The 26,655-nt window shown below is 36.9% G+C and overlaps 2 protein-coding genes across 2 annotated transcripts in view; one reads left to right on the top strand and one right to left on the bottom strand.

Moving 5' to 3' along the window:
* LOC107701555 (zinc finger CCHC domain-containing protein 14-like) overlaps positions 1-21,373 on the top strand; it is a 31,157-nt gene extending 9,784 nt beyond the window's left edge. Inside the window, exons 3-14 of the mRNA XM_016503598.1 lie at positions 9,174-9,244; positions 9,440-9,511; positions 9,814-9,899; positions 10,655-10,749; positions 12,224-12,257; positions 12,339-12,624; positions 12,815-12,903; positions 15,323-15,438; positions 15,610-15,753; positions 16,043-17,188; positions 19,329-19,442; positions 21,301-21,373. Of these exons, the coding sequence (XP_016359084.1) occupies positions 9,174-9,244; positions 9,440-9,511; positions 9,814-9,899; positions 10,655-10,749; positions 12,224-12,257; positions 12,339-12,624; positions 12,815-12,903; positions 15,323-15,438; positions 15,610-15,753; positions 16,043-17,188; positions 19,329-19,384 (2,195 nt within the window). The 3' untranslated portion in view covers positions 19,385-19,442; positions 21,301-21,373. The remainder of the gene's footprint in view (positions 1-9,173; positions 9,245-9,439; positions 9,512-9,813; positions 9,900-10,654; positions 10,750-12,223; positions 12,258-12,338; positions 12,625-12,814; positions 12,904-15,322; positions 15,439-15,609; positions 15,754-16,042; positions 17,189-19,328; positions 19,443-21,300) is intronic.
* Positions 20,690-26,655, bottom strand: LOC107701564 (microtubule-associated proteins 1A/1B light chain 3B). The gene is made up of 4 exons (XM_016503610.1): positions 26,415-26,655; positions 24,388-24,443; positions 22,296-22,402; positions 20,690-22,213 (listed from the first exon to the last, which is right to left on the bottom strand). Exons 1-4 carry the CDS (start codon positions 26,452-26,454, stop codon positions 22,039-22,041), a joined length of 378 nt encoding a protein of 125 aa, XP_016359096.1. The 5' UTR covers positions 26,455-26,655; the 3' UTR covers positions 20,690-22,038.

Here is a 26,655-nt window from a genome sequence, read left to right on the forward strand (position 1 = left end):
GGATAATTTATTTGAAGCTGCGGATTCGGGTGACGTTTTAGCTCATCCGCGCATCACTAATATATATACATTTAATACATTTATTTCCATGCGCACACACATATTTTTTTGTAAATGTAAATACATATAACTACATTTTTTAAACATGAATTACAACCATTTTAAATATTAATTAAATAAAGAGTTAACTCCGATTAAATAAAAACAGATAACTCTGATTTTATGAATTTTTATAAATCATGTTTTTTTTTTATTATTGTGCATTCCAAGTAATATCAATCAAACTGCAGTTGGGTTGTTTTAATTAAATAATAAAAACTCAAAAAATACAGGTAACTTACAAAATTAAAGTTCATTGAAAGTATGTTTTTTTATATATTAAAAGTTTGTTTTTTAGCAAAGCAGATAACTCCAACAGTCCTTTTTTGGCAAAAGCAGATAACACTCGGTTAATCTTTGTAATCTCTTCAATGTAGATGCCTGACAAACTTTTTTGTTGTGATTACATGCAATACAGGGAGCTTTTCCCTCACCACTGTAACGTGCTGCTTTAGCAAGGTTCTTTGAAAAAGTTTCAGCTTTTATTTTCCTTTTACGCCCCAAAGATATCATGGGTTCATCCCGTTTGTCAAAATGATCCATCCTCGATCATTTTTAGTCAGCTTTGACGAAACTCCTTCAGACGATTTTTGCAAATGAACTCTTCACATACATATATATATATATATACAGGGAGCTTTTCCCTCATGTAATGTGCTGCTTTAGCAAGGTTCTTTGAAAAAGTTTCAGCTTTTATTTTCCTTTTACGCCCCAAAGATATCATGGGTTCATCCCGTTTGTCAAAATGATCCATCCTCGATCATTTTTAGTCAGCTTTGACGAAACTCCTTCAGACGATTTTTGCAAATGAACTCTTCACATACATATATATATATATATATATATATATATATATATATATGCAAAAGCTCAGCGATAAACTAAGATGCCTGCAGCTAAAGATATGGTTGGATGTGTATTCTTATGACCTCAGAGCAATGGGGGTTGAAGTGTTCCATAAATTGCATATCTATACCATAACATAATGGAAATGTGCATTCAGGAAGGGTTTTGTGCTCAGTGGGTGTGCTGGAGGCACTGGCCATTCGAATCAAGTGCTGTTTGACGACGCAGCAGGTCGGACAGAGCAGAGACAGGCTATTGTTTTGTCTGCTGGTAATTTAATGCTGCTTCACTACATTACCTCATGGGCATCATCGCATACCTTCAGCACAAGCTTTAGCCATCCGTCAACACCCTCACACACACATGCATTCATTAGCAAAACAAATCACAAGGCTTCATTTACACATGTAAATCTAAGAAATACTGGCTTTAATCTAACATAATCAAACTATGAGGTTTATATGTACACGAGTCGGATCAAAAATGGTTGAAACAGCTGTTCTTCAGAGGGGCACTTCACAGGATCTCACAATGATAACAAATACATTTTCCAAGTCCTTTGAAATTCCCAGAAGTTCTGCTGAGTTTGGCTGTTTGTCGAGTTAATGTTGAAATGGATGACAGCATCCATGACTATAGATCTGCTTGTCTGTTTTTGTGCGTATGTCTGTGTGTAGAGTTGTCATTGTTTTTGTATATGTGTAGTATAATGCTTGGTGGGTAACTAGAGCTGTAAGAATGGGAGAAATACTTGGATTAGCTGGCCTGGCATCAGGTTTGTGGCAACTGCAAGCCCTGGGGCATCTGAAGTATACAGAGCGTAGAGAGTAAGGTATGTGTATGTGAATGTATTAAAAAAGTACAGAATTGTGTGTGAGAGACAGGTTTGTTTGTTTAAATACAGTGAGAAGTTGAAGCAGAATTCAAAAGAGCATTATCATAAATGTACTTTAAAGGAGTAGTTCACCCTAAAATGAACATTTGCAGAAAATGTACGACTCCAGTCCATCAATTAATGTCTTGTGACGTAAAAAGCTGCATGTTTCCAACCATCATTAGGATGTTTTTAACTTTTAAACGTTTAAACGGTTGCTTCTGGCTAAAATACTAGTTCTCTATTAGGGGTGGGCGATCTGTCGATTTTATATCGAGATCGATCTCGAAGGCGTCTACGATCTACTTTTCAAGTGAACCGTAGAGATCGTGACCTTTTATGTCCTCATAATAATGTTAAAACTTCAGCAATGACTGCCTATTAGATGACTGTGGCTGGTCAAATTATATCACACGGCTCTATCATGTGTCTTTAATGCATGGTGACGTATTTAAAAAAACAACTCAAAGTGAGCTGGCAGTAGTACTGCAATGAATCAAATTTTAGTTTCGATTTGTGCCGCAAGCTGTTCCAATCATTTCAAGCGGTAAGCTTTCACCTCTCATAAACTTAACGTCCAAATCAGTCCAATCATGCAATGTGACTGTCGTAAAATGCAGTCTACTGTGGGACATACTTTATTTTAAAAAGAGTTATTAAAAGCGCATTAACTGCGTAAGAGACTGCTCTCCAGGTGCGTTCTGTGCACGCGCTCAGATGGAGCTCACACGAACAAGCATAGAATGTGGAGTTTCAGGCACGCGCATAGGCCTAAATGGTCAAATATACACAATAATATGTCAAAATGTCTGTCTTGGCGAGTATTTACATAAAGACAGTCAGTTAAGTCTTAAGTGAACATAAATAATTGGGAAAGAAATCAGATGCGTGTCAGTATATTAGATCCGTGCATTCAGTCTTAAAGGGATACTCCACCCCAAAATGAAAATTTTGTCATTAATCACTTACCCCCATGTTGTTCCAAACCCCTAAAAGCTTCGTTCTTCTTTGGAACACAATTTAAGATATTTTGGATGAAAACCGGGAGGCTTGTGACTGTCCGATTGACTGCCAAGTAAATTACACTATCAAGTAAGTAAGTCAGTAAGTGATTAATGACAAAATTTTCATTTTGGGGTGGAGTATCCCTTTAAAGAGACAGCAGCCTAATAAACCTACTGCTGTCTGTGTCATTAATGTTAATCAAACAACAAAAGACAGAGAAAATCACTCACTGCTCTTGAATGAATCACGTTATAACTTTAATAAGAAGCAACATATATTTGATTCATACAGTGATAGTTTAACTCAGACTTTAATGTCAATTTTGTTTGTTTAATGCAATACTGTGTTTTAAATTGTTCAAATAGGTAAGTCATAGGCATGTTCCACTCTGTATATTCTTAATAATACATCTCAAAATTGGGAGGATCGCGATTCAGATCGTGGATTGTGATTTTGTGTGACAAGTTCGTGATATGATATTTTGGGAAGATCGCCCACCCCTATTCTCTATCCATAATATTGCTTTGTCCAGTGAAAAAGTTGTCTCGTCTGAATCAGTAGAGAAATATGCACAGATCAAGTAACATTTGGAAAACAACCCAAAACAGTTCTAAACAAATATTTGTGTGGATTTTGATGTGGGAGGAAAACGGGGACTTGTGTTATTATGAACTAAGTGTTATTATGGATTATGGACTTATAAAACCTTAATGATGGATTATTTTTTTTTAAACATGCAGCTTTTCGCTTTACAAGACGTTAATTAATGGACTGGAGTCGTGTGGATTACTTGTGGATTATTGTGATGTTTTAACAACTGTTTAGACTCTCATTCTGACGGCACCCATTCACTGCAGAGGATCCACTGGTGAGCAAGTGATGTAATGAAGAAACAAATCTGTCCAATGAGGAAACAAACTAAATTTGGAAGGCTTGGGGGTGATGATAATTTTCAGCAAATTTTTATTTTTAGGTGAACTATTCCTTGAAAACTAAAATACCATTCAGTGCCTGTGATTCTTTTATATTATTTTTTCATCATACCGATCATTTATTTTGACATTTGTTGAATACTGTAACTAAAATTTGTCGTACCCTTGCCTGGGGCACCTACATGAAAGACTTAGACTTTCTAGATAAATCAACAGTACTTCAGATATCCTCTCCGATTTAAAAAGAGCTACAGAGATCGCAATCCTGTTCAGCTTTGGTACATAAAATGACAAACATCATTTACACAACTGAACCAGTCCAAATAGTTATTTTGTATGGTACGATTGAGTGTTACGGCAACCCATCCTGGAGTTTTCTAAGAAAATATCAAGTTCCTCCTCCTGAGTCATGACTTTTCATGAGTGATTTCAGGATGCTTGAATTGGCCTGACAGGATGTTGACTTTGAATTGGAATGACAGGAAGAGGAAAGTACTCATTTGCAATTCAAAGAAATTCAACACCATCACTCGAACGTTTTGTGACAAAACACAAATATTTAGATAATTAATTTGGACTAATTATGCTTATATTTTTCTTTAATATTTATAGTAGATTTTTCCTCAGCAGATTACACATATTTCTCTAAGCTACACTCTAAAAAATTCTGGGTTGTTTCAACCCAACTTTGGGTCAAATATGGACTAACCCAACTTTTGGGTTAAAAATGTAATGTAAAAATTTAACCCAACGGTTGGGTTAGTCCATATTTGACCCAAAGTTGGGTTGAAACAACCCAGCATTTTTTAGAGTGTAAGATACATTTCTCTGAGCACCAGATGTCCATTATATTGTTTTCAAACTTTATTAAAATCATTATTGACTTAGAAATTTTGGGTAGATTGGATCATTCTGGAAAATGAAATATAGTTTATATGAATTTCTTTGTTAGTGTTAGTATTTGGTTAGTTTAAATTGGTTGAACAAATTGAGCATGATATACACTACCATGCAAAAGTTTTGGGTTGTATATTATTATAATTTAAAACAACTGTTATTAAAACCATTTTGCCTTTCTGTTGTCTACAGGATTTTCATGTTTTGTGCATTGTTTCATGTGGGCCTTTTGTGTTTCATGAATTATTTAAATGGATTATATTCTGCTTTGTTTTTTTTTTTTTAATGAAAAATTCATTTTTAAGAAGCTATTTGTATATTCTTTATTCATTCTTCTTGTATATTCTTTATACATATTCTTTGTATATTCATTATTCATTGTGAAGTTGATTTAAATATACATAACGAATTTTACGTAAAAGTTAAGAAAAAATGAATTAGCCTGTAGTCTATAGATAGGCCTATTTGCTAATTCTATTTTTTCTTAACTTTTATTAGACTGCAGATCGAATTAAATAATTCTTGATAATATCTTTAAAATGAGAGAAATAACTGTCATTCTTTATTTTTCTTTCTTCGACCACAGAAAAAGTCTAAAACTATTTAACTTGCAATGATAACATCCCAACAAATGTGTAAACAAGAAAAAATATTTGACAAAATTAACGCTGAATGATGTTTGACAGTGAGCGCATCTCCACTGCATAGCTGCATACAATCGCTGGCGTCAGTCGCAGATATTAAACACGTTTAAAAAAATCTTTGTGAAAAAGACTGGCAACGACGTTCTTGAATTCTACGATTATAATCTTTAGACACCACACACTACAACTTTTTCTGCCGACTGCAAACAGCGACTGAGCCCAACTGGAACAGACCCTGGCCGACTGGGCACGATCAGTCCTCAAGAACAAATTACATTCATAATCGGCATGTTAGTCGTGTAGTGTGTTCCCGGCTTTAGTGACATATTGCAGATGAGCAAATGTTCTTAAAATGATTTTTTTTTTCTTCCAGACGAAAGATGCTTTGCATCTCATCCCGTTTGTACTTCACACATTCGTCTTTGTTCGTCTGCACTGTGTGATTGTTGTGTCAAACCACTTTACAAATCTCTTCCTCCTCTGGCGGTGACCTCTCTCTGGGTTTGTGGTTCACTTTCACTCTGCGGCGCGCACACACACACATATAATAACACACAGTGGTGTAATGAGGGGTTTGGTGGGTGATTTGGGAGGAGCAGGCAGGCATCTCTCTTTGCTGAAGGGAAAGGCCTCCTCCTCTCCGGAACATTCCAGATGAGCTCACACTTGCCTGCTGGAGATGAGGAAAGAGATGAGGCTGCTAAAGAGCTATAAAGTCAGTGTGTCGGTGCACCACTAATAAAGAAAACAAGGAAATTCTGTGATTGTTGACTAACCTTCAAGTCACTCCAAAACTGTATGACTTACTATTTTTTCTGTTGTTGTTAGTAGTTGCTCAATCTTAGCATCTATTAAAAAAAATGGCTAAAATATTAATCTCAATGAATGAAAGCATTGGAGGCGATCTACTGCTCTCCGATCTTTTGATATCATGCATTGAACTCACAGAATTCCATTCAGCCTTCTTTCTCTCTCCACACACACACACACACACACACACACACACTACAGGAAGTGCTGACTCTGCAGGGTATATTTAACAAGTTCGGCCATGTTTATGGTGAGCAGACTCCGGATGTGTTTCTGCTCACTCGTGTGGGTGCGCGTGTGTGCAAATGAACACACTTCAGCTGGACTCTTGAGACAGACTTGCTGTATATGAATGTCACATACACTTACCGTTCAAAAGTTTGGGGTTGGTAAGATTAAAAAAAAATTTTTTTTTAAAGAAGTCTCTTATGCTCACCAAGGCAACTTTTACTTGGTTAAAAAATGCTGTAAAAACAGCAATATTATGAAAAATTATTACAATTTAAAAGAACGGTTTTCTATTTAAATATATTTTATATTAAGTGTATTTCTGTGATGCAAAGCTGAATTTTCAGCATCATTACTCCAGTGTTCAGTGTCACGTGATCCTTCAGAAATCATTCTAAATTTCTGATTTGCTGCTCAGGAAACATTTGTTATTATCAATGCTGAAAACAGCTGTGCTACTTTTCAAGATTTTTTGATGAATAGAAAGTTCAAAAGAACAGTATTTATTTGAAATGTGATTATAGATGTCTTTATTGTCACTTTTGATCGATTAAATGTGTCCTTGCTGAATAAAAGGATATCATATCTTTAAAAAGGGGGAAGTCGTGGCCTAATGGTTAGAGAGTCGGACTCATAACCCAAAGGTTGTGGGTTCGAGTCTCGTACCGGCAGGGGTTGTAGGTGGGGGGAGTGAATGTACAGCGCTCTCTCCCACCTTCAATACCACGACCAAGGCACCGAACCCCCAACTGCTCCCCGGGCGCCGCAGCATAAATGGCTGCCCACTGCTCCGGGTGTGTGTTCACGGTGTGTGTGTTCACTGCTGTGTGTGTGCACTTTGGATGGGTAAATGCAGAGCACTAATTCCAAGTATGGGTCACCATACTTGGCCACATGTCACGTCACTCATCACTCGTCACTCGTAAAAAAAAAATCTATGAAAATCTTACTGACCCCAAACTTTTGAACAGCAGTATATAACAAACAAACAAACAAAAAAGATCTAGTACTAATATAGTCTTTTGTCCCTCCTTATTTTCAGTGCTCTTGCTCACGATTGACCTTACTCTGTTTTGAACTTCATCTCAAAGCGGTAAAGTCACTGGTTTGCCATCAAAATATGTTGTGAAATGAATTGCCTGGAGGCTCAAATTCTCGCTTCCCAGGTTCTTCCTTTTAGCTAAATATGCTCAAACGAGTTCTAACCTGCCAGAAACCGTCTGAGAGGTTATTAAGTTCTGGAGGATTTTCTCACATACTCCTCTCCTCTTATAGAATCCAAACAGTCTGTGATAATACTACCATAATACATTTTGGAGAGTATGTATCTAATTCTTATTCAAGGCTTGAGGAGTGAATGTAACTCATTCAGTCATTTGGGGTAAATGCAACCAAGTTTTGTTGTGTGGAATGCAAAAGTGAAACAATCCAGCATTTTAGGGCAAATCTTTATAGCGAGTATAATTTCATATGCAGGCTACAGTAATAAACTTTGTGCCTACAGACTATTTTCAGAGTATTTCAGGTCCAATTTCAGAGAAGCCAATACTGAACATCGTCATGTGACACACAGCAGCCACAACAGCACTTATGTTTTATTTATTTTTTCCTTTTTATTCGAAACATCCCCAAACGCATTAACTATATCATGAAATATCTTGATTCTCACCTTTATAGATTATGTTGATCTATAGTGGGCGATGGTCAAAGTAACCTAATAATGTAATCTATTATCTATGCATACAAACCTGTCTGTTTACTTAAAGGGGTCATATGATGCTTTTTTAAAGATCATTATTTTGTGTATTTGGTGTAACAGAATATGTTGACATGCTTTAATGTTCAAAAAACACAGTATTTTTCAAATACTGTACATTATTGTAGGTCCTCTATGCCCCGCCTCTGTCAAACGATTCGTTTTCTTCTCACCTTTATAGATTATTTTGATCTATGATGGTCAAAGTAACCTAATAATGTAATCTATTAACTATGCATAAAAAAACCTGACTGTTGTGGGTGTCACGCCATAGCATATTTTTAATAAGACTGAGTTTATATTTAATGTGAATTTAACATTGAAAGTTAATGTGAATAAAAACATTGCAAGTTAGGCTACTAATCATAACACTTTCATTGTACAGAAAGAGAGCAAAGAACATTTACATTATCAAAGAACATTTTCACTGACAGTCTACAGTAGTTCAAGCACTCTCAAAAAGCTGTTTACACTATTAAATGAATATCTTACAGACATTTGCACTTTGTTGTTTCTGACGAGAGAATTCGCCAGAAAGAGGTATTCAGACAGCGAGCGAGTGAAGAAAACAGGCATTTTAGCGATGACTCATCTGAACACCTCTGATTGGTCATTGTATTCATAAGCTCAACAGCATCGTGTGTGATTGGTTATAATGCGTAGCGCTGTAAAAACGCGTCTGTATCTGGCTCAGCGCCAGCCAGCGAGCGCAGATTTGAATTTAGCAGCTGATGATATGACGCACTGAACGTTCCAATCACGCCGGTGTGATTGTATTAAATATAGAAAATATTAATCGGCTATTTTTTGTCTTTTGGAAGCTGCATTCAAAATCCACTTGCCTCAAAAATCTGAGGGGGCACGTGCCCCCTCACTTTGAATGGGCATGACGCCTCTGATTATCAATGTTGAAAACAATTGTGCTGCTTTATATGATAAACTTTTTCAGGATTCTTTGATGAATAGTAAGTAAAAGAAAACAGTGAAATATATTTTTTTTGTAACAATGAAAAAGTCTTCTGTAAACCAACAGATTTAAATCTTTACACCCATGATGCTTGCCTTTTTTGTCTTTTTTTCAGAGTATGTTGAAAGAATTGAACTAAGGGGAGTTGCACCCAAATCAGACAAATCAACAGAATACATCCTGGAGGTGAGTTTTACATAAATCTGAAAATTTGAACAAAATCTCCTGCATATTGTATCTATATGTGTTGTTCTGTATTGTATCTCCATAAAAAGCAGGTCTTTTTGGTAGTTATGTCATAATTTTACAGAACAATTGTAGCCAAAATGTAAAATGTTCTTGTCATGTTATATTTTTGTCATACTTTTCTCTTGATCAAAGGCCTTGTGGTCCGACTGCACTTTGTCGACTGTCAGCAAAACCCCTCAGGAAGTGGTGGAGTTTATCTCCCAGGTGAGTGACAGTCATGTGTGTTGCATTTCATGAATGTGAGAAATGTTGAGCTAGTGTGTTGAGATGAAAAGTCTTAAAAATAAACTACTAAAGTGGTCTGTAATAAATGTTAACATTTCCATTCATCTCAATTTCTCAACTGCAACTGGACTCACTGGAAAGTTGTGTAGTGGAAAAATGATTTGACTGTGTAGAATAATCAGTGCTGTGATGTTGAGAACCAGTGAATGTGTTCATTGATGAGTGCTGACAATTTGTAATGTTATGAAACCATGCCGTGTCTCTGTTGTCTCTCTCTTCAGCTCTCTCAGCTCTTTCCCGATGAATGTCTAGAGAAACTTCTGCCCCAAATGCCTGGACTTGATTCCACTCATGAATTAGATCCTCGGTATTTCTGCTTATGAATCACAAAATGCGCAGACAGATACATGAATTCTCAGTTATACTGTGCTTTTACTAGGGCTGGGTTATAAATTGGAACGTTTACAAAATATCTGTAGACAGACTGTTTTAAAATTCATTTGTTGAGTGGCATTTTTAATGTATTAAAAATATATGTTGGGAAATGTTTATTAATCAATACTGTTATATATATACAGTATATATATATATATATATATATATATATATATATACACTGACACTACCGCTCAAAAGTTTGGGATCAGTAAGTTTAAAAATCAGTTTTTTTAAAAAGTCTCTTATACTCATCAAGGCTGTATTTATTTGATCAAAAATATTTTTAAAAAACAGTAATCGTGCAAAATGTTATTACAATATAAAATAATGGTTTCTATTTTAATATACTTTAAAATATAATTTATTTCTGTGATGCCATGCTGAATTTCCATCAGCCATTACTCCAGTCTAAAGTGTCACAGGATCCTTCAGAAATCATTCTATTATGCTGATTTAAGTTGTGCTGCCAAATTTTATTTTTTTTTTGGAAACTGCGATACTTTTGCATAAGAGACTTCTTTAAAAAAACATTACAAGCCTTACTGATCCCAAACTTTTGAGCGGTAGTGTATATATAAAATTATTAATTTATTTATTTTGTTAGATCACCCAGACTTTGTTTTTGCTATATCAATACCTAATAAAAATTTAATTAAATTTGTGAATTTTTCCTCAACTCCACAGATGCTTGACCTCTCTTCCGCCTCAAGTTCTCAAACATGACAAAGTCCGTTTCTTCTTCAGCACTTCATCTGCACCTCAGCTCCCTACTAGCACAAGTAAGCCCCTTATTCCTCTCTCGCAATGGTTCGTCCCTGACGCATCACCATAGACGTTTGTTTCTGGACCACACCATCTCTTGGGGAAATGGGGAGTTTGTTTCAGCTCAGTGGGGATTTGATTTGACCTGCTTGTGCTGGGAGGCTTCAGAAGTGACCTCATCTTGGGAAACTATTAATAGGCCGAAAGGCCTAGAACCTAGATGTGAGTCTGTGATGTTATTTGTAGTGCTGGGGGAAGGGACGGAAACCCCCTTGGATTATTACTCGATAATTTGTATTGTAGGTAAGTTATTGCAGCTGTATTTTTCAGTCAAAATGTAATTTTTAGCCATCAAATACAATAAGAGAGGGCTCTGCAATAAACAAACAAATTCTTGTGGACACTATTATTATTAATATTAGTTGTTTACAACTCAATAGCCTGTAACTGGAATAACATCAGTGCAAGTGGTCCATCTGGAGCAGAGCTGGGACTGTACCACTTTAATAGCTTTGAAACATCAGTTTCATAGCCGTACTCTTGAATTGGGCTCATGGGGGAAAGAAGTGTAAGTGAGGATGAGATAAGTCATGGGAAGAGGGAAATAAAAGAGTCTGGTCCTTTTATTTGAAAATATCAGACCAAGATTTAATTGACGTTCACAAAACCTGTCAAAAACATGCCCAGGTTCTTCATACTTCACCTCAAAATCAAAGGGAGAAATAAGAAATAACATTTTGCCTAAAGAAGAGAGAAAGACATTTTTTTTAATTTGCATTTTAACATTATTTTTATGACATAACCCCCTCCTCCAATTCTTATTAAAAAAAATTCTCCATCATTACTGCATTATGAACAACATATTAATTCGGGAGGTGGTGGTGGTTGGGGATATGCTTAATTATCTGGAAAATATATTCCTAAATAGGGATCATTTTGTTTATAAAAATTATATTTCTATATTTTTTTAATAAATAAAACAATTGTAAATGAATTTTATATTAAATTAAAAAACTATTTCAATTTAAAGAACTGAAAGAAATCTTAATGGTCCTAAGCAGGAGTCATTTTGTTTATGTAAATTATATGTTAATTGTTTTTATGTTTGTATTATTCAAATGAATTTTATATTCTTAATTTTTATTATTTCTGTTATATGTTTCTGTAATATTCAACCATTCAGTTGAATCTTTTCATGTCAAATCAAGCTATATTTCCTAATCACACTTTGTAGACTTAGAGCAATGGATGCTGAAATTTAAAATTTTAAATATATTAAAATGATTTTAAATTGTAATAACATTTCACAATATTACTGTTTTTACTGTGTTTTTGATGAAGTTCTTAATTGTTCTGAAAATACTTCATTTTTTAAAACATTTTAATGGTCCTAAATAGGTATCATTTTGTTTAAACAAATTCACCCATGGCATGTCATGTCAAATCAAGCTATATTTCTTAATCACACTTTATCACTTCCATGTTTTGCAGATCTGGGCTGTCTGCTTCAGTATAGGGGAGCGAGGTGAGTTTAACAACCCCTCAACACAAACACTCTCACATCTCTCTTCTCTCCATCCATAAACCCTCTCTCACTCTGTCCCAGGCCCATTTGTGGTGTCGCCAGCATCCAGCCTGTCCTAAGCGTCCATGCGCCCCTCCTGCAGAGCTCCCCTGCACACCTGCCCCCTCTCCCCCCTCAGACAGCGGTGGCCATCCTCCCCGGCACTGCCATGGGGGAGCGCAGTCCACCACAGATGCACCTCACAAACCCCGCACCCCAACCCCAGTCCCAGCAGCCCAGCCCGGAGCAGAACGGTATCCTGGACTGGCTTCGTAAACTACGGTTGCATAAATACTACCCTGTCTTCAAACAGCTAACCATGGAGGAGGTACATGACTTAAAGTGGCTCTTTCCCTTGGTATGAGAGTCGTCCTCTCAGATAAGTGATTAAAATGATTGGAAGAGATGTTTAGGGAACAGATTTCAGATATTGCAGCCAAGAAATACATATTTCCTTCCTGACATATCTCTCCCACTACAACTTATCTAAATTATGATCTCCTTATTCACTTTCTCAGTTCCTTGCTCTCACAGAAGAGGATCTCAACAAGTACGACCTCACTCAGGGGGCCAAGAAGAAACTAAAGACTCAGCTGGAGCTTCAGAAGTGAGTGTGATTTGTGCTTAAATTCTGACACCAGTATGTTTGATCTGCATGCATCATGCCATAAATAACCTCAGAAACATTCAGGAGTTCTTTAAAGGAAATTACTTCTGCCATGATAAATGAAAAATGTACTCAAACATCTCTGCATAAAATTCAGTTTACCATCTACTTCCCATGGGTATAAATAGCGCTTTGTTAAATATGCCAGGTAAAAGAGTGTTGTGAATAGGTACAATCAATAATTAACCTAATTAGCATAGACAGGAACTGTGTTTGCGCTATAAAGGATGACAGTGACACTGGTTAGCTCATTTAGTGCCTAATCAATAGTGAATAAGACTATTTAGTAAATCACTCTGGATTTTCAATTTTTTACTCAAAAGCTGAAAAATATGTAAAAGGTCAGTAAATTATAATATACACAGACTACCATTCGAAGGTTTGGGGTCTGTAAGTTTCTGTGTTTTCAACATTGATAATAATAATAAATGTTTCTTGAGCAGCATATTAGAATGATTTCTGAAGGATCATGTGACACTGAAGACTGGAGTAATGATGCTGAAAATTCAGCTTTGTATCACAGGAATAAATTACATTGTAAAATATATTTGAATAGAAAGCATTTATTTTAAATTGTAATAACATTTCACGACATCTGTTTTTATTGCATTTTTGATAGGGATGCACGACTTTTGCCGATATGCCGATATTTTTTTTTAGAGGCAATTGAAACCTTTTATTTGTGGATTTTACATTAATAGATGGTCTAAAGCAAAAGAGCTGTAAATATTCTAAAAAGCTTTTAGAGCTCCTTGTATTTAAGTTTTCATAATCCATTTGAAAAAATATGTTTCATATTAATGAATAAATCTGTATATATTAAATTATTCAATTTACAAGTCTCATGTTTGTGATTTTTATTCATGTAAGCAATAGCTTCAGACCTTTAAATCAAAACAGATTTGTGATTTTATGACATAAATTACTGCTTTATTTATAGAAACACAAGTATCTTAATGTTATTTGTGTATTTTACTTTTCATTTTATTACAAGTAGGCCTACAGCTCCCCCTCAATAAATAAAAATGCCTTAACGAATGGGCATTAGGATCCGGGGGTGGCTGCTGCTGCTGTTACTGTACGCTACTACTGTATGCCTAGTAAGACCTTAATTAGCTGGTTCAGGTGTGTTTAATTAGGGTTGGAGCTAAACTCTGCAGGACACCAGCCCTCTAGAACTGAGTTTGAAGACCCTGGTTTACTCTGCCATACACCGGACGTGTCATTCTGCACTTGCATTCTCAAATTAAATGATCCACGATCCAAAACTGTGAATAATCACCATTCAGGGAAAAGTTCCCTTAAAGAATGACCAAACTGCTGACGTGATCTTATCGCTAACACACCCTGAGCACATGTGAGCTATTCCTCTTATCGGCAAGGCATATCGGCACAATGTTTTTCAAATAGATTTCAATAATGGTCCAATAATATAGTGCATCCCTAATTTTTGATCAACTATGCAGCCTTGGTGAGCCTAAGAGACTTCAAAAACATTTTAAAAATCATGCTGACCCCAAACTGTTCAACAGTATTGTATGTAGAGTTTATTTAATGTAGATATAAAGAAATAGTTACTTTTTTTCCTAGTTATAAAACATAATAGCATACAGGTTTGGAACAATTTTGGGCAAACTATTTCTGTAACCCATATTTGTCGCAACAATTATTTAAATGTTGGTAAATGGTCAGTTTCCACAATTCCAGGGCAGATCACTTCCTTCAGATTAAGAGTTTGGCATCGAGAGTTTAAGATCAGCACGGAAGTGGAGCAAGTCACTATTCCTCAGTGAAAACACACCATTCTAATTCTTTTTCCATTTCTCACATCAGCAAGTTTCCATTGCTCAGGTGGAGCTGTGGGAGCTAAGATATCTTAACAGATAACAGGAAATAATCCTCGGGAGGTTTTCCATGCCCGGAAACAACAATAAAGGTTATACTGGTTCACGTCTCATTCTTAATAAAATGGTTCTCTCTGACACTAGCTAATAAAACTTAAATAGTGTTTACTTTTACTCAACATTGTAAACTTCCTGAACTGAAAGGCCCCGTTAGAACCTGAGGCAGCATAATCATACCCATTGACTATATTTAAAAAATATGTAGTTTTTCACATCCCAACTTTTGTTTCTAAAATCAAAGTCTACATAGATGATAAGCTTCAAACTGATGCACTAGCAGAATAATGCACATGCGGTAAGTGCTGGGATGTTTTTGTACACAGCGCCATCTAGGTGTCATTGCTGGGAAATGATGTTCTATAAAAAAATCTTTTGACATTCATGATCCAGCCATTGTTTATTATCAAATGGTACATGAAAAAAATAATAAATTATATTTTTTGTTTTCTTGTCAGAGAGAAGCTGGAGAAGAGATACGTGGTGTCTCAGTTTCCTGTTTCATGTAGTGGGGTTGCCAGAGTGAGCCCTTCCAGTCATATCGGATCCCTGACACACGCACACTCTGGAAGTGGTACTGTACACAGACTTCTGAAAAATAAAATAATGAATGAATATGTTTAAACTATTTGCATCTAAATTAAAATATTCAAAAGTTTAAAGTATAGTATATGCCATATACTTGTATGAATTCAAGAGGTTATGATTATTTTGTGTGTGTGTGTGTGTGTGTGTGTATGTAAAGAGCTACGAGTAGACGTTGAGAACAACTCGTTGCCCATTCCACGGGACAGCAGTTCCTCCTCAGGCTATTCCAGTGCTCCTTCCAGTCCAATGACCCCTTTATCACGTGACACTTCCTTCGACCGGGTTAAAGACCCTCACAGACGTAAGAACTGATGTTTTTTTTTATTAATATTTTTATAATGGAGATTAAATTCTTTACTATAATTGTACATATAGTACACTGACACAAAATTGATTTTATATATATTATATATAGTATAATATGTATACAGTATATTATTTAAGTAGATCATAGATCAAGAAAGAGATATTTGAAATGCCTATTAGCGGTTGGTGATGCTTCTGGTTCATTCATTACCCTAAAAATGTAAGGTGAAATAATTATTAAATAATTGCATGTCATTTCATTTTAGGTCTATATCTCCTTTCAGGTTTAGAGTCTGGTTTGGATCCTTGTGAGAAAGAGCGGTCATGCTTTCTCCTCAATCCTGTGGTATCCACCGGTCCCAGCCGTCCCACTGCCCAAGTCCTACCGGTCCAGAACGATCCCTCCCTCTGTCCCTCCCAAATGAGTTTGCCCCCACCATCCTTGCCCCTCCCCTCCCCAGGCCACGTTCTCAACTCTCCCCGCAAACCTCGTCCACCCCCTCTCTGTTCAGAAGAACGTCCCAAACCGATGGGGTCTGGGGTCACCGTAGGTGTCCGGCTGGAGAACATCTTCCGTGGATTGAATCTTGATGGTTCTCCGGGGCACCAGGACATGTCGGTCCCCCATGGGCCCCTCACAGTGCTTCGCTCCCCTCCAGGTCTCATGGTGGATACCAGCACTGCTCTCACCTCCACGTCTAACACCCTCCATCATGTTTCTCACCCACCCTTACACTTACAAGTGTCTTCTTCTGTTCCACGCACAGGATCGTACCCTTTCTCCACCTTGTCCTCCTGCCCGTCATCGAGTTCCTCCACCAGACCCTCCTTCTCGCCTGTCAGTGGAGTTCCTATAGCAACGACCAGCAACGTTCCCATGGCGGCAGTACCCGGCAACACCTACTGCGTAAACAGTACATCCGCAGTCACGCCCAGTTCTAGCCCAGCATCCACAGAGAATAGCGGCTACGCCTCAGTGCAAGCAAACAGCACTAACTCCAGTTCCTCGTTGTGCATTTGTAGCTCTTGCGGTTGTAGCGGTAACTGTGGCTCCTATGGGGCCCTTCCAGCTAGCTACGCCGGATACTTTCCTCATCCGTTTTCAGGAACATCAGTATTCACGTTAGGGCCTTTGCTTCATTTCAGCCCCCTCCTTACAGGAAGTGGTACCGCCTCCCCCTTTTCCTACCCCCTGGTGGCCCCACCTATTTACAACAGCAGTCTATCACATGACTCGCAACAAAATATTGTGCTTCCACCAGTGCAGGGTTTTCTAGGGGGAGGGGGTGGTGTGTACCAGCCCCATGGAATGATGGGAAACGGAAGCTCTGGGCATAAGAAAACAGGGAATGTGTCCTGCTATAACTGTGGGCTGAGTGGGCATCGAGCACAAGACTGCAAGCAGCCAGCAATGGACTCTGCACAACAAGGTAACAGCATTGTTTGTAAGTAGTGCTTGCAAACTCCTAACACCTTAGCAACCACCCAGAACATCCTAAGAGCAAATTAGCAACACCCAAGAAGCCACCCAGAATACTTTTGCAACTGTCTAGTATAACTTTAGTAACTACAGAGAGCACTCTAGCAACCATAAAGCAACACTAAATCATGTGGAGTCATAAACCATTCCACATACCACATAGTAACACCCTAGAAACCACTTAGAACACCCTATTTGTTAAAAAAAAAAAAAACTAAAAGTACATAGAAGTGACCCAGAACACTAGCAACCATCTAGAATACCTCAGCAACTGTAGAGTAGCATGCTAAAAGCCACATAACATCTTATTATAGGGATGTAACGATTCACTCAACTCACGATTCGATTCTAATCGAATCACTATTTTGATTTCACGATTCGATTCGATTCACGTTTTTTTTTTTACAAAATGAGATTTAAGACAAATGATAAATTAAATGTGTCCTTTTATTTTTGCCTGGACAAAATGCTCCACGTTTCTTTGTGAAATTGAAATATAACACTATAATAATATACTAATATAGCACTTGCATATTATTGCTCTTTTGTTGGTTTTGATTGCTTCTATTGTCCTCATTTGTAAGTCGTTTTGGATAAAAGTGTCTGCTAAATGACTAAATTTAAATATAATGTAAATGTAAATAACAAAACTAAATTGAAATTTTAAAACAAGCCCCAAATCAAAAAAATAAGTAACACAAATAAAATATATCTCTTCATATAAACAAAATTAGGCTTTGTCTGTGCTCTTTCCATGTAAAATTAGAGGCAACCACTGCATTTTAATCACAATCCAAACAAAGATGCTGCATGCATGCAACATGAACAGTTTTTAATCTAAATTAGATTGTATAATTTCGAAATTGTAAGCAAAAACAGAATGATTTGACTTCAGTTTTGTGAAACTATACATACAAAAATATCTGCATGAAACAGAAACAGCAGACTAGCTGAATGAGACGCAGATACACTCTCTGCCAGCAGGTGGCGCTTAAAGCATTTCCTTGGTTTCGGCTGTAAACAAAGCAATGCTGCACTTATGAACTTTAATATGCATTATAAAAAGAAAAAATACCATCTAAACTTTTCTAAAGACAGTAAGTTCCCTTCAAACATACATTCATATTAACTCCTACCTCTAAATGAATCGCGGTTTGTTTAGCATCTCGACCGATTTGAATCGTCATATATTTGAATCAGTTTTCAACCGGCTCGCGGTTAATCGTTACATCCCTATCAACCACCCATGGCAACTGCTCAGAACACTTTTGTAACCTCCGCAACCATAGAGCAGCTTCACTCAGAACACCTTAGCAACCACTCAGAATACCCTTGCAACTGTCTAGAATAACCCTAGCAACCACTCAGAACATTCTAACAACCATAAAACAAATACTAACAAAACAGTACTCATAGATTCTTAGCAACACCCTGAAAACCACCCAAAATTTTATTTTATTTTATTTAATAGTTCATTAGACAGGGACAATGGACAGTCCAATGCCCCAGAATTAGCTACAGAGCTAAATTTCATCTGCAGAAAACATTCAGAATAGCTTAACTGCATAGTAACTCTCCTGGCAACCATCTAAATGCATCTAACCCACCTGGAAACACCCTAGCAACCATTGAGTTATGTGCCATAAACCATTCCGCAAACATTAGGAACCACATACGTTTGTGACAACCATCCAGAACACATTTGCAACTGCCTAGAAACACCCTAGCAACCATTGAGGATTAAATCACTGCACAAACATTAGCAACCATAGAGAATTGCACCAAAAACCATTTAAAAACATAAGATGCCCCAGAACAACCCAACAACCATTGAGAATACCTTAGCAACTGCAGAGCAGCATCAACACCTTAGCAACCAACCACCTAGAAACTATGGCAGCCACCTAGAAACACCTAGCAACCACATAATAACATCACTCGGAACACCTTAGCTACCACATAGCAATACTCTAGTAAAAATAAGCCTAGCTTTGTAGCAAAGACTTTTGTGTGTGCAAACACCAACCATGGTTTCTTCAGAAACATTAAAAAGTTATTATTATTATTATTTTTGCTTTTTGTTTTTGCAGGGACGTTTCGTCTGAAATATTCCCCGCAGTCAGACAGCCAGGACTCAGGAGACTAAATGGTGCGAATGAACTGGGTTGAACCTGCACCTTCTTCGATGTGTAAAGACACTTGATGTGAGACTCCACTGAGCAAAGACATTACAGAATCTCTTTACAGGAGGATCGAGCGATGGAGTTCCATCAGTTATGGCTTCCGATGAAAGCCTTGTGCCAAAGAATCACTTCACTGTGGATCTTTGTAAAAGTATGTTCAAAGAAGAACTCAAACACTCTTTGCGTTCTTCAGTTCTCTTAACGCTGTTCGTCTCACTTGAGCAAGTCACTGTGGAGCATCCAATAGTGTATCAGTCAACATTTGCTGCACATGTCATTCTTGGAAGCAAAACGAGGAGATTTTGCTCAGCAAATAACATACAATTATGGCCAAGTCTTTTTGCTCATGGTGTGACTATAAGTCACCCTTTGGGAATAAGATAATTATTTCTAATTATATAAGTATATAAGTCTTTTTTTCTAGAAGTTCAGAAAGGAAGGAGAAACTGACAATTGTGAAAGTGAAAATGTTGTTTTCCATCTTGAGGTCATTTTTTAACTTTTTGAATACAGGAAGTCTTCTTAATCAGCATGTGTTATTCCTGTTTGTTGTAATCATGGTGTATTTAATATCTGGGTTTTTGAAAACACATTTGCTACTTTTGAATTATATTTTTTTATTACATTCTCTTCGTCATAGAGGTGCCATGTCAACATGATACACAGATAAAATGTCTCTACAGTCAATGCACTTGAGACCGCTGAAGTTGAGCTTTTTAATTCACTAGCATTATTGAAACTGTATAAGAAATTGCTTCACAGACATAAAAATTTAGCTTCTGAACGGAGAACTGAACACAACAGGAAACCATTTTCAGTGTCACACTACAAAGGTCAGAGCCGTGGGTTTCTCCATGTTGTTTCTCAATTACATTGGCATAAAATGTTTCCAAGTGTTGAAAAAGGTCAGACTTACACCACAAGGCCCATTTAGCCAATAGATGCCATTCTGTTCTCATTGTCAAACATTTTTGCTGTTTCAAAGCAAATGGTGATATTTCTGTTTTTAAATTACAAAGATCTTGCGGTCGCTGGCTATGCATGTTGCCTGATCATGAATTACTCCGTGCTGTATGTATTATGTCTAGTATTATCGCAGGAAAGCATTTGACCTAAAACGACAATGCTGACGCAGCCATTTTGTATTCGGAGGTGAATGTTTAATGAAGTTTGATTGAATTTTTGTATAATGTATCACTTTGACACTTTTTTTTTTAATGAATTAAAAATGTTTTTGAGAAACATTTTTAAGAAAACAAATCTCGTCAGACAGGATGCATATTTCTCTTTTATTTTTTAAAATATCAACAGAAATAGAAGTGTGATATTGCTGTAAATCTGAGCAGGAGAAATACATAAATGAGCTTACTTCGATAACGGGTTGATAATCCTTTAAAGTTAAACTCTCATTCAAACAGTCACTTTTGTAAATTGCACAATAGTAGCACATATGAATTGTCTTTTACATGAACAAAACAACGAAAAAATAACATCTCTTTAAATAAGAGCAAGACAAACAGCAAATAAATGCTCAGGAGAAAAGGCATCTAAGCTTATCTGTACAGTTTACTGTAAGACAGATGGAAAGGGTACAACAGCTCACGGTTATGTATTTATAAAGGCGTAATTAATCCTCTAATAAAACTGAAAAGTCTAAAAGCGTTCACATAAAAGAGCAAGGATGTTCGGGCAACGCTCGTGTCCGTGATTGAGCTGCCCTGACTACCTTGAGCCACAATCGCTAAAGCCACATTCATTCGCTCAGTGTACCATTGAATATAATTACATTTTCCTTCCTAAACTTGCACTTTTAAAGCTTCACACTACAATCAAAGCAGAATTTCTTGTATTATAAATTGCTTACTATTTATTTCCTCAGGTACGTCCCATTGGATCATACTTCAAATGTCAACAAGGCAAAGTAGGATGTCGTTTCGAACACTGACTTACCCACCGAACTGTGAAATCCAAGAACCTCAACGCTCATGACCCAATTAGCAAAAAGCTCGAGGGGGAGGTGAAAAGACTGAATTGCTTCTAACATGGAAATTGGAACAGCGGAAAACACCTACAGGTAAGGAAAGGCTGTCGAACTCAACAAATAAAGAGATTCGACGAACAGCGGGAAGGGTTAAAGGTCACCAGAGTGTGAACGCGACCCCTCCAAGCTAAAATGGACCTGATAGATAACCTCTATTTGGCCGCCTAATGTTACACTAGATGCCATTTCAGAAATTCAACCGCTTAAGAAACTGAGATGATTCCATCTCTACACCCAGAAGTCTTTCGTTCAAGCTTTGTGTTGAGTAAATCCAGATAATTAGTCCAACTAACCATAACCTATCCTATAACCTAAATACAAACGACTCCTCTACCATTATTAAAACTCAAATTATTTGGAGGGAGTCGAGGTTAAAGGGCTGAGATGTGGGAAGTTAGGATTTAGCTTTGGATAATGGCTGGGATCGGTGAGCCAAATGACTAAAAGTTCAGTTGGTTCCTGTTTGGATGGGGACGGGAAAGGGGATAGGGATATTTGCAATGGAGAGGTCGCAAAGAGAGTTCAGGGTAGGTTGTATCATTGTCAGAGAGTGAAAGGCAATCGTTTTGCCATTTTTTACTGAGGACACGCAGTTCCAAATGTCTCCTGGGAGGCGTAGACCATGTACAGGAAGCCGTCCTCGTCTCTCTCGCGCTCGTAGACCTCAGAAATGGCGGTGGACACAGATACCATGCTGTGACCGTTGACAAGCAGGAAGAAAGCTTGGTTGGAGTTGAGCTGGAGGCGTCTCCTATTGAAAATGCACATGAACCAGAGATGCATTAGTGAAGTTAATAATGAAAGGCAAGAAGTAGGTATTATCTTGATATTACCTGATTATCTTAATAAGTTCGCTCATGTTTACGTGGTCGGGAACTAAAAACTTAGTTTTGTCAAGTATCGGCAGTTGCTTTTCTCCCTTGTATCTCTCGATGATGACCTGAAACAAAACCAACAAGCTAAACATTAGCATATATGCGTATTTATTTAAATTGGATAAATTGTACCAAATAGTATGTATGTGCTCTACTGTTCAAAAGTTTGGGGTCAGTAAGTTTTTAAAGAAGTCTCTTGTGCTAACTAAGGTTGAATTTATTTTATCAAAAGTACAGTAAAACAGTAAAATTATAAAAATTTTAAATAACAGTTTTCTATTATATATTTTAAACTGTGATGCATCCTGTGATGGCAAAGCTGAATTTACAGCATCATTACTCCAGTCATCAGTGTCACACGATTCTTCAGAAATCAAGCTAATATTCGAATTTCCTGCTCAAAACATTTCTTATTATCATTAATGTTGAAAACAGTTGTGCTGCTTCATATTTTTGTGGAAAGATAAGAATAAATGATAGACATTTATTCCAGGAATTTGTATTACTACATTTACTATATTTGTCCAGCTCATTGTTTTAAAACATTTAAAGTCCGCATGAAATCAAAATTGACTTTATTTACTTTACTAGCGCACATTGCTAGTCTTGATGTAAACAATTAATCCGTGCAAGTTAATCCGCTGAAAAAATGTGTTTGTCTTCGTAATCTGTAATCAAAATCTGAACATTTACTTCCGCTCTGGAATGGCATTCCTTTTCTGATGACGTCAGTTTGACGGCTTGGGCAGAATATCTTTAAACACACCCCTCCAACCGTTAGATTGCTATGAGTGAGAGACAGAGAGGAGGAGCTCAAACATAAAACCATGCCCTCTATTCAATATTCCGTTTCAGCTGGAAATACATCACTACACTGAAATAAAGTCGGCAGCAACTTCCGGTTCACGCGGACTTTAAATTAAGTTTTAGAATAATAATTTAAAAAAATTATAATGTGTCCAAATGTTCCCATTCAAAGGAGTTGCCCTGGGTGGTAGTTTGTGTCTATTCAGCAAATGGGAAGCTGACCACTTTATCCTGGTCAGCTTGAATAACAATTGAGACTGGAAACCCTGAGGCATTATCAATAGAGGTGACACCTGGCTACAATAGCAATGACTGGTCTTTAAGAGGCTGATAAAGGCCCTATATATACACATGCAAACACAGGCATTCATATGCTGCCTGTTTTACTAGGTCTATTGACAAGCTTCCTTTAGAGGTTATCCATAAGATTAACCTATTATGCTCAATACACACAGCTGAGCGTGTTTTAAAAATGTACATCATGACCTTGACCTGAAGGCCATCTGATTTTGTTCAAGTAATTCAACAAAAAACTGGAAAATCATCATTTACTTACCCTCATGTTGCTCTAAAGCAGTATAACTTTTTTTTCTGTGGAACACAACATTTTAACAAATGCCTCAGTTTTTTTTATAAATACAATGAAGATCAATGTACGATCATTGTATGAACAAAAATAGTTGAAGCATTTGTGAAAATATCTGTTTTTATTTGTTCCACAGAAGTCACATATGTCATACAGGTTTGAAACAACATGAAAATGATGACAATTACATTTTAGAGTGAGTGAACTTTAGTCTACTGTTTTGTGATGGTGAATGGATAGGATGCAAATAGGCAATACTATGTAACATCCTAAAAAAAACGGCACATCTAGAACAAACAGAGCAAATATGACCATATTCTAATGACAATATTCCATTATAAAGACCTATACTGGTAGATACTTTAGAACAGTGGTTCCCAACCCTGGTCCTGGAGGCACCCCAACACTGCAGGTTTTGCATGTCTCGCTAATCAAACACACCTGATTCAGGTCATCAGTTCATTAGCAGAGACTCCAAGACCTGAAATTGGTGTGTCAGAGAAAGGAGACATGCAAAATGTGCAGTGTTGGGGGTGCCTCCAGGACCAGGGTTGGGAACCACTGCTTTAGAACACTTGCATACTATGTGTGCAAGCCTTTTTAATTGGTTATCAATTTTCATCTCCAGCTCCACAGACACAAATATAATCTGCTTACTGGGATCTTGCTTGGATGCTGTTCCCGGATCAGCCGTACATCCTCCACCCGCTGCTCTGTAAAGAGGAAGTAGGAGCAGATATTAGATACAGCAGATCACAATACAGGACGCATTAAACCACAGACATTTTACTGAGCTGGATATGGGTTTGGATCTCAAGTATCAATCAATTCTCCAAAGGACCAATTTTAATTGTTTAACAGGTCCACGTTAAACTTGTTAGTCCTATCTTGTGGTTCAGTTTCAACCAATCAAGGAAGGGCATCGAAACTAAGACGGTTCTGTTGCAAGTTGTTGGTGAGAATAGTTTGAGGGTGCATAAATAATGATTAAATATTAATTTTCAGTCAACTGTCCCTTTAAGAAAACACCCAACAATGGTTTTCAGTGTTTATGTCTGTTCTTCCCAGTTAAATTGCTTGGAATATTAGTTTATTTCTTTGCTGTTTAAGCATTTGTTCCACATAATTTTCTCTTAACGATTTAATGAACAGAAATGAAAAAGAAACAAGGCAGGCCTTTGTGTACCAAGCTACTAGCATGACATGACAGTATCTGCAGCAACCATAAAACAATAAAACGACAAGTCTAGACAGCTACATCACTGCATTGATATTGTAGGACCAACTAAGTTTTCAAATAGTTAGAGACACAAAGAAACAAGATAAAACTTCAGTCTGGGGACCATATGAGGTCTTGTGAGTGATGGTTCATAAACTTGACTGAGCACATGCTTCTGATGTATGACAACGTGCAATTATTGAGCAACTGGTAACTTTTGGTGGCTATCTACTAAACCTCACCCATTTCCGCGAAATTGGTTCTTTAGTTTCGTTTTGAAGACCTGGTTCATCCTTTCTTAATTTAGCTTTATTAATCAAATCTGTACCTAAAAATGAAACCAAATATGATTAAAAAAAAAAAACAAAGTCATACCTACATATAATTATCATTTACACCTCTTATCTGAAAATGACATTCATTAAAACTCTGTTCATAAAACGTGTAATAGAATCAAGAAGTCAAACATGCTCGGTTCAATTCGTAAACGAATTTTTAGTTCGATTGTGTAAACCGGTTTAATACGATTCTACTTTAGAAAGACATCGCTACTAACATGTGCTTGTTTGGGCTGGTTGTCACAACATTGGTTGAAGATAGGCAATTTATAGGCTGATATATTATTTGTTTTATAACTATTCACATCAAGTGACGGGCCTTTGTAACAACTTCAATATTCTCTTATATAAGTGTCGATAAAATATGTAGCCTACGTTATGAATACAAACAAAGGCGAAAATGCTGTCAAAAGTCAATCACTATGTTATCAGCTATTTTCCACTTCAGTCCCAAAAAGGGATGGAAATTGGAAAACAAGAGTGATAACGGTTATGAAAAAGATAACTCAGCGCCGATATAAGACTCAGGCCTATAACTGAGCGCAGTGATGACTGTGACAGCAATACGATATATATTTGTAAACATCTCGAAAATGTCGATGTTATTTGAACAGTAGCTATTAAAATATTACGAATATTCATTCGGCATCGTCGTTTGTTTACTCGAGTCCTTCCAAATAACCTTAAACGACGAGTCCCATCCCCCAATCCTGCAGCGCACTGTTTCGCTAACATCTGCCCACAAACAAAGACATTGCAACATAGATTTTGCTACGTTGTAAATAAGGTAAGAGAAACTCGTTATGTTGTTTATGTTATGGTCATGCAGTCTGTATGTTTGTATAGTCTGAACATACACGGCCGACACCCTTATAACCCAATTTGACTGGGTTGTTTGTAGTGCAACAACACGACCCATTTTACATTTGTAATGTTTCATCACTACAATATTGAGGTATTTTAGGCACTGGGTATTGCTGTATATACTATTACATATAAAGGACAATTATAAACGTTCCCAGAATATAGGCTTATGTAAACGAGTCATGCTAAATGTAAAATGAATACATATACCAGAAATACAGTAGAAAAGAAATTCTCTGATGATATGAACTCGATGCACTTACCAAATGTCCTCCTTTGTTTAAATGTCTTTTCCGAAGGCATGTTTAAAATGAGATTAGACACCGTTTCCTTTAGGCAAACCTGCCTAATTTTGTTCCTTTTCTGTCTCTGAACAGATCTTAATCGGTTATGTTTTAAATAATGCGAAATCGTTTTATTTCAGTAGCGTGTCGTCGCTTCGTCCTGTGAAGCCCAGCAAAACAAACCAGTCAGCTGATCTCTGACGTCATGGCGCATATGCCG

The sequence above is a fragment of the Sinocyclocheilus anshuiensis genome, unplaced genomic scaffold, assembly GCF_001515605.1.
Source record: "Sinocyclocheilus anshuiensis isolate Anshui unplaced genomic scaffold, SAMN03320099.WGS_v1.1 scaffold729, whole genome shotgun sequence".
Lineage (NCBI taxonomy): Eukaryota > Metazoa > Chordata > Actinopteri > Cypriniformes > Cyprinidae > Sinocyclocheilus > Sinocyclocheilus anshuiensis.